Here is a 13,662-nt window from a genome sequence, read left to right on the forward strand (position 1 = left end):
AGGAAAAGATGGCCCAGAGTGGGAAAAGGAAGAACTGGGGTGAGGGGAAAGCAGTTTTGAAAGATGGAGGAACAGCGGCCGAGGAGAGGGTCAGTTGTCAAATTCAGCAAGCATTGGGCCAAGGAACAGTTGGGTCGATTAGGCACTCTACAGCCCTCTGGACTCAACATAGAGTTTTGAAAAAGGGTTTCGACCCGAAACGTCGACTCTAATTTCTCTCCACGGATGTTGCCTGGCCTGCTGAGTTTTTCCAGCATTTTCTGTTGTTATTTCGGATTTCCAGCATCTGCAGTATTTTGCTATCGTAATAGAGGTCAACAATTTCAGATCATAACCTCGGCCCCTATCACATATATATTTTCTTTTTTTTATCCACACTTTCTGTTTTTTCTTCCCTCCCTTCAGCTGTCCTTCATTGTCGCCAGCTAGAGCCATCCTTTGTTCCTTAACCTTCCCCATTTCTACCTCCCCTTGCCTTGAATATCTCTCAATGTCTCTTAATCTCTCCTGCTTTCTGTCCTATCACTGACCTTTTGTTCTTTCATCCCTTCCCCCTTTTCCCAGCCCCCAAACTTGCTTTCCATTTCCTGCTTTGTTCCAGTTCTGACGAAAGGTCATCGACCTGAAACGTTAACTCTTCTTCTCTCTCCACAGATGCTGCCCGACCTGCTGAGTTTTTCCAGCGTTTCCTGTTGTTATTTCAGTTGAGTGGTCAGATGGGGTGCAAGGAAACAGGTGGCGGGTCTCGTGTACGGGACGAGTCTGGTGAGGGCTCGGGTGGAGGTAGGGCAGAAATATGCAAAGGGTTGGAGCTGTGGCTGGGCCGTGGACCCTGGGTGGTCAAGGAATCAGAAACTAGGAACCAGATACAGAAGCAGTGACCTGTGTTTGTAGTATGCGATAACTAGACTTTTCTTTTTCACAGATCAGTATACAGTAGCTTATAGATAACCCACTTGCTAAAGAAACAAGGCTTGTCTTTATATAATGCCTTATCATGTCTGTGAGAAAAGTCTCAGTGCTTCACAGGGACTTCTGAAGTGTAGTCACTTTTGTTATGTACTCCTATCTGGTGCTGCATCGATTTAGAACCGTTGCTGCCGGCTGATTATTGAGCTGCTCTTTGCTTGTGTGTGGTTCCTGACATGCCCATTTAAAGACACGGAAGCGGTAAGCTGCTGTTTTGTATATAAACGCACAGCAAACCCATCTTTCAAAATTCAACCCAGTCAAACCCAAAGAAAATAAGTCAAAATTTGTTCCACTGGTTAATGATGAGGGATTTTCTCTCAATACGTCCGAAAACTTTAAACCACTCCTGTTAAAACATCAGATTGGATCGAATTTTTTGACTACTCGATTGCAGCATTCATGTGATGAGAAACAGTCCATATTGCGCGTGTGCGTGAGGCGGCATCCCTCTCACACAATCATAGAAATTTACGGCACAGAAGGAGGCCATTCCGCCCATCGTGTCTGTGCCGACCGACAAAGAGCTATCCAGCCTAATCCCACTTTCCAGCTCTTGGTCCATAGCCCTGTAGGTTACGGCACTTCAAGTGCATATCCAAGTACTTTTTAAATGTTGTGAGGGTTTCTGCCTCTACCACCCTTTCAGGCAGTGAGTTCCAGACCCCCATCACCCTCTGGGTGAAAAAAGTTCTCCTCAACTCCCCTCTAATCCTACTACCAATTACTTTAAATCTATTAAATTAAATCTCTCCCGTCACTAGGGATCAGTTATTTTTCAGAACAGTGGATCTGGAAAGTTTGAGATTCCCTAACCTTAGCTCAACTCAAAGACAATTAAACGGCAAGAAAAAAATGACATATTTTGGCACTTTGTATATTGGCCCAGAAATTTGGGTCCCAACGCGTGAGTACGCACGGGGTACTCACGCGTGGACCCGATGGAAGTGCTGGTTTCTTGCATGCACTGCGCATGCGTGGGAAACCGGCACTTCAGTTCCTCTGAACGAAGGGGTTCAGAGGTCGAACGTGTGCGCGCGGGAATTTGCGCGTGCACTTTGAACTTACGTTTTTTTTTACAGGTTTTTCCGTGAGGTTAAGTCTTTAGATTTTAGAAATGTAAAAACCAGGCGTAAGGCCTGCATTTTAAAAGGTAAGTGGTCAATTAATTAAAATTAAAACATTTTTTCCACAGGTTTATTATTTTTAAATACTTTAAAGCAAGGTAAGTTTATTTTTAGCCCCATTTTTTTATAAAATTATTTTTTTCAAAAATTTAAATTGTTTAAAATAGTTATTTAATGTAATTTATAGTTTATTTAAAAAGTGTGATGTTTTTTAAAATTTATTTGAAGGTTTACTGTTATTTTGGGGCCCGTATATTCATAAGTTTAGACAGGTCTTCCTGTCAATCTTATGAATGGGCTTTTCCCTCCTCTGATTGGCTGCCCATGGCTCACGTGATCCCAGGGGACGCACCGCACTAACTACGCCCCTGGGACACGCAAGCACAGCGCGCCGGGAGTTGGAGCAGGCCCCGGAGCGGAATTCCACGGGGCCCTACAGCTCAACTGCCGGCGCGCAAGGTAAGTGCAGGTCGGGGGCTTGCACCCACGGGAAGCCCCCGACCCGAATTTCTGGGCCAATAAAATTACATAGAACTGCACAGAAAACAGGCCATTCGGCCCAACTGGTCCATGCTGGTGTTTATGCTCCACACAATCCTCCTCCCACCCCTCTTCATCTAACCCCATCAGCATAATCTTCTATTCCTGTCTCTTTCATGTGTTTATCTAGTTTCCCCTTTAAAGGCATCTATGCTACGCACTTCAACTACTCCCTGTGGTAGCGAGTTCCAAATTCTAACCACTCTTTGGCTAAAGAAGATTCTCCTGAATTCCGTATTTTGAATTTGAAGGACAATACCACTGTAAGACACAAGCGGACAAATGTGGACAAGAGCCCCACTCTGCTCGTTTTGCTTCAACCCACAAAGGCCAGGCAGAGTGCCTCCTCGCAGCCTTGCCTTTGGAATGGATTGTAACTTGTGGTTGTACATTCCTGGATCCTCACTACCAACGTTGCTCTCAGGCCAAAACACAACTCGCTCTTTTTCCCCACAGTGATACGTTTTCTCTATTGCATTTTGTAAGAATAAAAATATATGTTTTTGTATGTGTGATGGACTCGAGATATTAATATAAGATGTATATAATAAAGATAAATCTGATGTGTATGGATCTATCCTGGGTAAGGCAACCGCGCAAAACTTAACAAAGGAAACCTGCACAACCAGGATAACCCCCCACAGAGACACCATCGAAACTCACCATCGAAACTCAAGAGCCACTAAAAGGTGTCAACACAATTAACTTAAGCAAGAAATGGCACCAGCCACTGCAGACAGACACATGTTCAAAGGAAAGCCAATCAAGAACTGCCACAAATCTCGGACCCAATCATGGGGTCTTAGCAATTTAGAGTAGAGACAATGGACTTAAAATGATATAAAACAAGGAACCCAAAGGCCCTCTCTCTGGATGACCACACGGAAGAACAAGAATCCCTCCCTCCACAGACCAGACCAAGAAGCAAGGAACTCCACAGACCAGACCAAGAAGCAAGGAACACCATAGACCAGACCAAGAAGCAAGGAACACCATAGACCAGACCAAGAAGCAAGGAACTCCACAGACCAGACCAAGAAGCAAGGAACTCCACAGACCAGACCAAGAAGCAAGGAACTCCACAGACCAGACCAAGAAGCAAAGAACTCCACAGACCAGACCAAGAAACAAGGAACTCCACAGACCAGACCAAGAAGCAAAGAACTCTACAGACCAGACCAAGAAGCAAGGAGCTCCACAGACCAGACCAAGAAGCAAAGAACTCCATAGACCAGACCAAGAAGCAAGGAACTCTACAGACCAGACCAAGAAGCAAAGAACTCCACAGACCAGGCCAAGAAGCAAAGAACTCCACAGACCAGACCAAGAAGCAAAGAACTCTACAGACCAGACCAAGAAGAAAGGAACTCCACAGACCAGACCAAGAAGCAAAGAACTCTACAGACCAGACCAAGAAGCAAGGAACTCTACAGACCAGACCAAGAAGCAAGGAACTCTACAGACCAGACCAAGAAGCAAAGAACTCCACAGACCAGACCAAGAAGCAAGGAACTCTACAGACCAGACCAAGAAGCAAAGAACTCCACAGACCAGACCAAGAAGCAAAGAACTCCACAGACCAGACCAAGAAGCAAAGAACTCTACAGACCAGACCAAGAAGAAAGGAACTCCACAGACCAGACCAAGAAGCAAAGAACTCTACAGACCAGACCAAGAAGCAAGGAACTCTACAGACCAGACCAAGAAGAAAGGAACTCCACAGACCAGACCAAGAAGCAAGGAACTCCACAGACCAGACCAAGAAGCAAGGAACTCCACAGACCAGACCAAGAAGCAAGGAACACCATAGACCGGACCAAGAAGCAAGGACTCCACAGACCAGACCAAGAAGCAAGGAACTCCAAAGACCAGACCAAGAAGCAAAGAACTCCACAGACCAGACCAAGAAGCAAAGAACTCTATAGACCAGACCAAGAAGCAAGGAACTCCACAGACCAGACCAAGAAGCAAGGAACTCTACAGACCAGACCAAGAAGCAAGGAGCTCTACAGACCAGACCAAGAAGCAAGGAACTCCACAGACCAGACCAAGAAGCAAAGAACTCCAAAGACCAGACCAAGAAGCAAAGAACTCCACAGACCAGACCAAGAAGAAAGGAACTCCACAGACCAGACCAAGAAGCAAAGAACTCCAAAGACCAGACCAAGAAGCAATGAACTCCACAGACCAGACCAAGAAGAAAGGAACTCCACAGACCAGACCAAGAAGAAAGGAACTCCACAGACCAGACCAAGAAGCAAGGAACTCCACAGACCAGACCAAGAAGCAAGGAACTCCACAGACCAGACCAAGAAGCAAGGAACTCCACAGACCAGACCAAGAAGCAAGGAACTCCACAGACCAGACCAAGAAGCAAGGAACTCCACAGACCAGGCCAAGAAGCAAGGAACTCCACAGACCAGACCAAGAAGCAAGGAACTCCACAGACCAGACCAAGAAGCAAAGAACTCCACAGACCAGACCAAGAAGCAAAGAACTCTACAGGCCAGACCAAGAAGCAAGGAACTCTACAGACCAGACCAAGAAGCAAGGAACTCTACAGACCAGACCAAGAAGTAAGGAACTCCACAGACCAGACCAAGAAGCAAGGAACTCCACAGACCAGACCAAGAAGCAAGGAACTCCACAGACCAGACCAAGAAGCAAGGAACTCCACAGACCAGACCAAGAAGCAAGGAACTCCACAGACCAGACCAAGAAGCAAAGAACTCTACAGACCAGACCAAGAAGCAAGGAACTCCACAGACCAGACCAAGAAGCAAGGAACTCTACAGACCAGACCAAGAAGCAAATAACTCCACAGACCAGACCAAGAAGTAAGGAACTCCACAGACCAGACCAAGAAGCAAGGAACTCTACAGACCAGACCAAGAAGCAAGGAAAAAGGCCGCGTGCATTGCTTGACTCAGGGAAGTACCAGTCTGTGTAAATCTAACCCATTACCTTACGTGCTGTAATTGAGTAGAATCCATAAATACCAGTAGGCTATTGTTTTGATGTGCATGAGTGTGTGTATTTAATAAACTTGCATGAGTTTGTGGCCTAGAAATTCAGTTGTTTGCGCCAGCCGCTAGCGCCTTAGGAGGAGGAGATGTGGGGCGCTAGGCGGCTAGCGGCCGGGCGCAGTGCGATCTGCGCCTCTCCCCAACTTCAGTAAAGATTTAGCAGCGGCGCAAAGCCTTTGCGCGCGCTCAGCTGCGCGCGCAGATCCTGACGTCATTTCATCGTGCAACGCCCTTTGTGCGCCCCAAACCGGAAATTCAGTGGCGCCGGCCTATTGTGCGCCTGGCGCCCCTAGCGACTGGTAGAGGGGTACAGTTCCCAGTCGCTGCGGGGCGAGGGGGGCGCAAATTAAAGAGCACTCCTCCTGCAGTAGAAATGGCAGCCATTTTGCAACACTCCTTCTTTGTGAGAGACGGATCTTTGCAGAGAGACAAAGGTAGAGAGCTTTCTGGTTTGGCTCAACACTCGCACAGGTACTTGTGGCTTCAGGCCACAGCTTTGCACTTGTCTTTAACTTCAGAGCCATAGCATTGATTGGAAACATATAATGGGGGCTGCAATGGGTGCAAACGTTGGCCTTCTCCATAGTCCTGGGCGTTGTACAGATCAAGCAGCAGTGGTCAGGCCTTGCTTCAGGGCTGCAGTGTGCAGGGCGTGGCAGGCAAACAAATCCACCCTCCCCCTTTAAGAGCTCACCGGCGCCAGAGTGTCTGCCGTCAATCAGCAACTCGCCGAACCTGCGCTGCGCCCGCCCTCGGGGGTATCGCCCCGGGCCGCCGGCTTAGCGCCTAATGATAGTCGTGCATCGCCTGTTTTAGCGCAGCAGCAACCTCTTGGGGCGATGCCACTGAATATCGGCGAAGGTGGCGCAAACTTTAGCGGCCGCCCGGCTGTAGCGCCCCAAACGTGGCTATACTGAATTTCTAGGCCTGTGTGTTTAATAAACTTATTCCAAATTGTCAATTTAATGCCAGTCGAAATAAAAAGCTTACAATTTGATACTCTCAAGAGAAAGAAGACTTACGGATTGCAATTGCCGGTGGACACCAGGGGCTTGCGAGCAGGCCACTTGCTCACCCTTTTGACTGGGGAACAGGGCATAAGATGCGACAGGGTTATTTTTTTGGTTTATTCCTTTACCTAGTTAAAAACTTCACAGACCCTAAATCTAACACTAATTGATGGTGATTTAGTGGGAAGGTAAAGTGGGGTGTCATCGGCATACGTAAATAATGCAATCCGTAAATAAAAGCTTAACTGCACTTAAATCTAATTTTTAAAACTCTCCAGTGATGCTCAAGTGGATAAAGGCACCATGTACCATTAAGCCGTATTACAGTCAAACCTCGATTATCCACCATACATCACAGGAATGAACCTCAGTGCATAAATGAAATTGGTGGATAATGGAGCATCTCCCTGTACCTACTTAGAATTTACAGCACCGAGACAGGCCATTCGGCCCATCTGGTCCGTGACGGTGTTTACGCTCCACACGAGCCTCCTCCCACCCCTACTTCGTCTCACTCTATCAGCATAACCTTCTATTCCTCTCTCCCTCATGTGTTTATTGAGCTTCTCCTTGCCTAGTCTGATACACTGCGTTTTTCACTCCTAATTGCTTTACCAGATTACTTAATCAAGTTATCTGCGTGTGCAGATACGACGCACATTTTCCATTTAAAAAATGACCCCTGTTGGTATGCTGGGCTTAAAGCTCCGACTCATGGTTTCATCCAATATCCGTACAATCTGCTGTGCCTAAACTTAAAAAAAATAATCCCAGATGCCCAGAAAGCAAATTCTGCCCAAGTCCTGGATGACCAGATAACAATGACTTATCTTGATGGATCACGAATCTGTGAAAAATTAATTAAAAACAGTGCATTTTAAATGCTTTAACATAGAAACATAGAAGATAGGAGCAGGAGTAGGCCATTCGGCCCTTCGAGCCTGCTCCGCCATTCAATGTGATCATGGCTGATCATTCAAATTCAGTACCCTGTCCCTGCTTTAGCCTCAAGAAATATATCCAACTCTTTCTTGAATATATTTAATGAACTAGCCTCCACCGCCCTCTGTGGCAGAGAATTCCACAGGTTCACCACTCTCTGGGTGAAGAAATTCCTCCTCATTTCAGTCCTAAATGGCTTACCCCTTATCCTTAGACTATGACCACTGGTTCTGGACTCCCCGGCCATCAGAAACATCCTTCCTGCATCTAGTCTGTCCAGACCTGACAGAATTTTATAGGTTTCGATGAGATCCCCTCTCAATCTTCTAAACTCCAGTGAGTATAAGCCCAATCGACACAATCTCTCCTCATACGTCATTCCTGCCATCCCAGGTATCAGCCTGGTGAATCTTCGCTGCACTCCCTCCATGGCAAGAACGTCCTTCCTCAGGTAAGGTGACCAAAACTGCACACAATACTCAAGGTGCGGTCTCACCAAGGCCCTGTACAACTGTAGCAAGACATCCTTGTTCCTGTACTCGAACCCTCTTGCTATGAAGGCCAACATACCATTTGCCTTCTTAACCGCCTGCTGCACCTGCATGCTTACCTTCAGCGACTGGTGCACAAGGACACCCAGGTCTCTTTGCACTTCCCCTTCTCCCAATCTATTGCCATTCAAATAATAATCTGCCTTCCTGTTTTTGCCACCAAAGTGGGTAACCTCACATTTATCCACATTATAGTGCATTTGCCATGTTTCTGCCCAATCACCCAACCTGTCCAAATCGTACTGGAGTTTCCCGACATCCTCCTCGCAGCTTACCCTCCCGCCCAGCTTTGTGTCGTCTGCAAATTTGGAGATATTACATCCAATTCCCTCGTCCAGATCATTAATATATATATTGTGAACAGCTGGGGTCCTAGGACCGATCCTTGCGGTACCCCACTAGTCACTGCCTGCCACTCGGAAAATGACCCGTTTATTCCAACTCTCTGCTTTCTGTCCGCCAACCAGTTCTCTATCCAAGTCAATACCTTGCCCCCAATCCCATGTGCCTTAACTTTACACGCTAATCTCTTATGTGGGACCTTATCGAAAGCCTTCTGAAAGTCCAAATACACCACATCCACTGGTTCTCCCTTATCTATTTTACCAGTTACATCCTCAAAAAATTCCAGTAGATTAGTCAAGCATGATTTACCTTTTATGCAAAGCTAACCCAGCCCTCCACCCCACAAATCCCATGAAAGGTCTCTTGGATAACCAAGAGCAGGGAAATTGGGTGAGCGCATAATTAAGATTCCAGTGCCATACGGAAGGTCCCAGTTTGATGCCCTGTTTGCGAGAGGTTAGTTGATCTCACTTGAGGCAGCAGCTGGGAAACTGTAATTGGTCACCGCGCCTCTAGGGGGCCGCCACTCCCCATTGCTTTCTGGTGACCAATGTCCCCGCTGAGCTGCGTGGCCGCACAGTCAGCTGCAAGGTCCCGCGCAGCCCGCTCACCGGCTTTTACACTGCAGGCACCGCGCACGCGCAGAAATTTGAATGGGCTGCGCATTGGGGGAGGCAGTGCGGCTTACGTAGGATATACGGCACGGAAACAGGTCATTCGGCCCAAACCAGTCCATGCCGGCTTACGGGGGACTTTGCTGGTGACCCTTGTTGGAAATTGTATGGACATTGGACGAGACCATGATAAGGTCTACTGTGATGTACTCCACAGTCAATCTGTCGACACTAGCTCTCTAAGCTCGCTTGTGAATAATAGCTGGTTGGGATGAGGTACAGTGGGTGGTGGATGCCTATTGGACTGTATTCCAGCAAAGGTCAATGCCTGCAGGAGACGGGCGAGAAAAAGAGGGCCAAGAACCTCACTGAACTGAAACGTCTTCACCCTTATAAGCAGGCCACTGTTCCTGACATTAGAAATTTATAAAGTAAATTCAAGGCGTGAATAGCCTGCAAGCGAAAAAGGTTTTATTTCCAAAAAATCTGCTGTAAAATTCTTAAAACAATTCAACCGGGTTAAAAAAAAAACATAAATCTCCCAGTCAAAAATAAATCTCGCGTTCTGTCTGTCTCTGTGTGGCCTAAATCCCAGCAGCTCCTGCTGCCAATTTGATCCAGTGGCCGAGTCTGGGTTTTTGCCGTATCCCGCCCCACACTCGAGGCCTCTCCCCAGTCTGCTCCGTTTCCACATACCACGGTTTGCACTGGACAGCTACTTCATACTCTGGGGAACAGCACTGTGCGTGACACAACACACCCTCATCTAACCTACCGAAAAATAAGTCCGCCATCACCAACATAGCGGAGATATCTACAAATTCAGTTTAAAAACACAACTAAAAAAATATTTCTGAAGGTGTATTAGCCCCCAAATAAAAAATATTAAACCATCTCTTCTATAAAATTTGCATTGTGCTGCATACATGGATCATTTTAGTGAAACTTTCTCAAATAATAAGTCCTGGATGCCCGTGGAAATAATTAACAAAACTCAATTACAATTTTACCACTTGTGAGGTACGCGGGCTATCTCACTTGTATAGCAAGTGATAAAGTCAACAATTTTTCACTAAAGATCCTCAACATAATACAAACTACAGGAAACTTTGGTTTATCCGGAGGTTGTATGTCCGGAAACCTTGATCCACCGGCAGAAATCAGGAGCCGTTTTGTTCGGTTTTTTTTTCTTCTCGTGGCTTTGTTTTCAACAGTCGGGCTCTGGAAAGTCTCTCTGAAGCTGTTGCTAAGCTACAGAGACACTTCCAAGGTACGGGCCGACTGTTTACAAGCTGTTGCTAAGCAACAGTGTTTGTTGTCAGATACGGAGATGAAAACCTCCGTACGCTTCAACATTAACTTTGTATGTCCGGCAGTTTTGATAGATCGGCAACAGCTCGGTCCCGTCGGTGCCGGATATAACAAAGTTTCCTGTAATACAATACGATCACACGGCTATTTTGATTTCTGCAGTAAGTGGTAACAAACATAAAAAAGGTTTTAAGAAATTACACGAACATTCCCAATGAAACAATACAGGGAGCAGGCGATTATCGGCATTTGGACTATTGTTAGCCAACATCGCTCCTGTGGCCATATATGCATCAGGTGGCAGGGCAGAGTAGAGCAGTGCCTTGATGAAAATGTTCAACAGCCGTTACCCTTTGGCGGCAAACTTCTGCTCGAGACAAAACTGACCCAGATAGTTTTTATTCCTCATCACGTGAGAGAGAGAGAGAGAGAGAGAGAGCGCTTCAACTGTCCAAATAGGCACGCCACCGAAGTCCAGCCAAAAGACTGACCGATCAAACTCAACCACAGCAGAAACCGCAACCCCCCCCCCCCCAACAGACTCCAACTCAGGACCAACCAATTGAGACTTCCAGCGCTACAGCAAATTAACATCTTCACTGCTCTGCTCTCATGCAGAATAACTTCCAAGATTGAAGCACGCTGTAGGTCACATATAGCTTACACTTTTAGGAGAGTTGGTATCCTTTCGCCAAGCCTCATACAGAATACATTACAAATATTTTACAACATTTAGATGCAATTCAGTCTCAATTCCATTCCCATTGCATTGCAGTTAGTAATTTTTCATTTTGGAAAAAGTACGGGCGTTTTAAAAGGAACTGTAATAGTTTAAAAATTAATGATTCATTTTCGGATGATGAAAGACACTTACTACTGTGCACAGTCGATGAGCTGGTACTCATTTGACCTTTCAAAACATGCCTTTACACCTTCATCATCCCACAGTGCTTTCGCATGATCGAAGAATTCCTGCAAATCGAAAGAAAACTTTTGTTAAAAAGAAACAGGTTTCAATATCAATTTTAAAAAAATTAATCAAAACACGCTGTTCTAACTGGACTACTGTTGAGGTTTGCATTTCTGCTGCCCAACACAAACGGTGAATCTATGCTTATCGGGTACAATGCTTTGAATTCACGTGACCGTGTGTGCACTGATAATTTTCTTTTTCAAACAGTAAATCAGTTGAAAAACAGATGAATATGATCTTCCACACTGAACCTGTGGACCCATTATACAAAGAATGAATCCACCATCTACAAGGCACAAGTAAGGTGTGTGATGGAATACTCTCCACTTGCCTGGATGAGTGCAGCTCCAACAACACTCAAGAAGCTCGACACCATCCAGGACAAAGCAGCCCGATTGATTGGCACCCCATCCACCACCTTAAACATTCACTCCCTCCACCACCGGCGCACCGTGGCTGCAGTGTGTACCATCTACAAGATGCACTGCAGCAACTCGCCAAGGCTTCTTCGGCAGCACCTCTCAAACCTGCGACCTCTTCCACCTAGAAGGACAAGGGCAGCAGGCGCATGGGAACACCACCACCTCCAAGTTCCCCTCCAAGTCACACACCATCCTGACTTAGAAGTATATTGCCGATCCTTCATCGTCGTTGGGTCAAAATCCTGGAACTCCCTACCTAACAGCACTGTGGGAGTACCTTCACCACACAGACTGCAGCGGTTCAAGTAGGCAGCTCACCACCACCTTCTCAAGGGCAACTAGGGATGGGCAATAAATGCTGGCCTTGCCAGCGACGCCCACATCCTATAAATCAATTTTTAAAAAAGAAGAAAAGCTGAACACTTAAAAAAAAAGTAGCAATGCTCTCACTCCTATAATATTTATACATTTAAAATATTACAAGGGACAGACTTTCTGGTTTCAGGAAGACGTCTATCGCCTGGCCGAATGGCGCAGCCCTTTCATATCACGGAATTGCTTTTCACCTTACTGGTGTTAAAGAATGGTCCTTTTAACAAAAGGGCTGGCCAAAACAGCATGGCTGCCACCAACAGAAATGGCTGATGCTCTCTAGCTCTCCTGTTTCTCCACTAAAAGGCTGTGACATTTCTTCTTGAAACCATTGCAAACATCAACATTCAGCAGTTGGGTAAAACTTTTTTTTTTAAATGAGGTAGTTTTAACATTGACACAAAGAGCAAAAAAAAGTTTTTCGTTTCTTGCTGATTTTCTCCCCATCTCTCCTGGAGATGATAACACTTTGGTGGTGGTGGTGGTGTTGTGGGGGGGGTCCCTCTGATGCCTGCCTGAGCAACCATTCACGCGCGAGCTCAGGCAGCGTGTGTCCGCAGGCTTTCAGCCCTCAGAGGCATCGTGGCCAAGTCTCCAATCCAGCTCACACACACACGCAAGTCACTGGACACTAGGAATGAAAACCTGGGCCGACGTTCCCCTCTCGCTAACCCACTGAGGCTAGAAGTCGCTTGTAGCACCTGTACCACCACACCTCTGCAAACAGCATACTCAGCATGAATTGCACCTGGGACATTCCTGGTAACCATGGTTCAGTTACTCACTTGCTGACCCATTGGGGGAGTGTGAGGGGGAAAAATACATAAGAGTTACATTGAGTTTACAGCACCGAAACAGGCCATTCGGTCCGTACTGGTGTTTTAGTAAGAATTATTAGATTAATATAATTCAAAGTGATGCAATGAGTATCATTGCATAAGGGGGGAGAGCAGAGAAGGAGTGAGGGGAGAGAAGCAAAGAAAGGAGAAAAAAAAGGAAAATGTTGAGAGATGGGGAGAGACCAGGAGAGAGGAAAAGGAGCGAGATACACAGAGAAAGGGGAACACAGAGAAAAAAGACACACACACATCAGCTAGCCATAGAGAGACACTGGCAGGGGACTAGGAGCAGGGCTCCAGCTCATAAGAACATAAGAAATAGGAACAGGAATAGGCCACTTGGCCCCTCGAGCCTGCTCCGCCATTCCACAAGATCATGGCTGATCTAGGGCTCAAAGCAACTTCCCTGCCTTCACTCCCTTTTCTTGCAAAAATCTGTCTATCTCCATCTTCTGGTTACAACAGTGACAACACTTCAAAAGTACTTCAATGGCTGTAAAGCACGTTGAGTGGGCCTGAGGTCGTGAAAGGCGCTATATAAATGCAAATCTTTCTTTCTTTCATAGGCCAGACAACAGGCAGCAGCTGTCCAGACTTTGAGTTGGGGAAGCAAACACCGCA

At 46.4% G+C, this 13,662-nt stretch overlaps 1 protein-coding gene across 1 annotated transcript in view; it reads right to left on the bottom strand.

Annotated features, from left to right (window-relative positions):
* Positions 1–13,662, bottom strand: part of LOC147114582 (guanine nucleotide-binding protein G(olf) subunit alpha-like) — a 573,882-nt gene that overhangs the window by 338,895 nt on the left and 221,325 nt on the right. Inside the window, exon 7 of the mRNA XM_085992352.1 lies at positions 11,310–11,407. Within this exon, the coding sequence (XP_085848478.1) occupies positions 11,310–11,407 (98 nt within the window). The remainder of the gene's footprint in view (positions 1–11,309; positions 11,408–13,662) is intronic.

The sequence above is a fragment of the Somniosus microcephalus genome, chromosome 7 (assembly GCF_052327205.1).
Source record: "Somniosus microcephalus isolate GS21.2 chromosome 7, FLI_Smic_1.0, whole genome shotgun sequence".
Classification (NCBI taxonomy): Eukaryota; Metazoa; Chordata; class Chondrichthyes; order Squaliformes; family Somniosidae; genus Somniosus; species Somniosus microcephalus.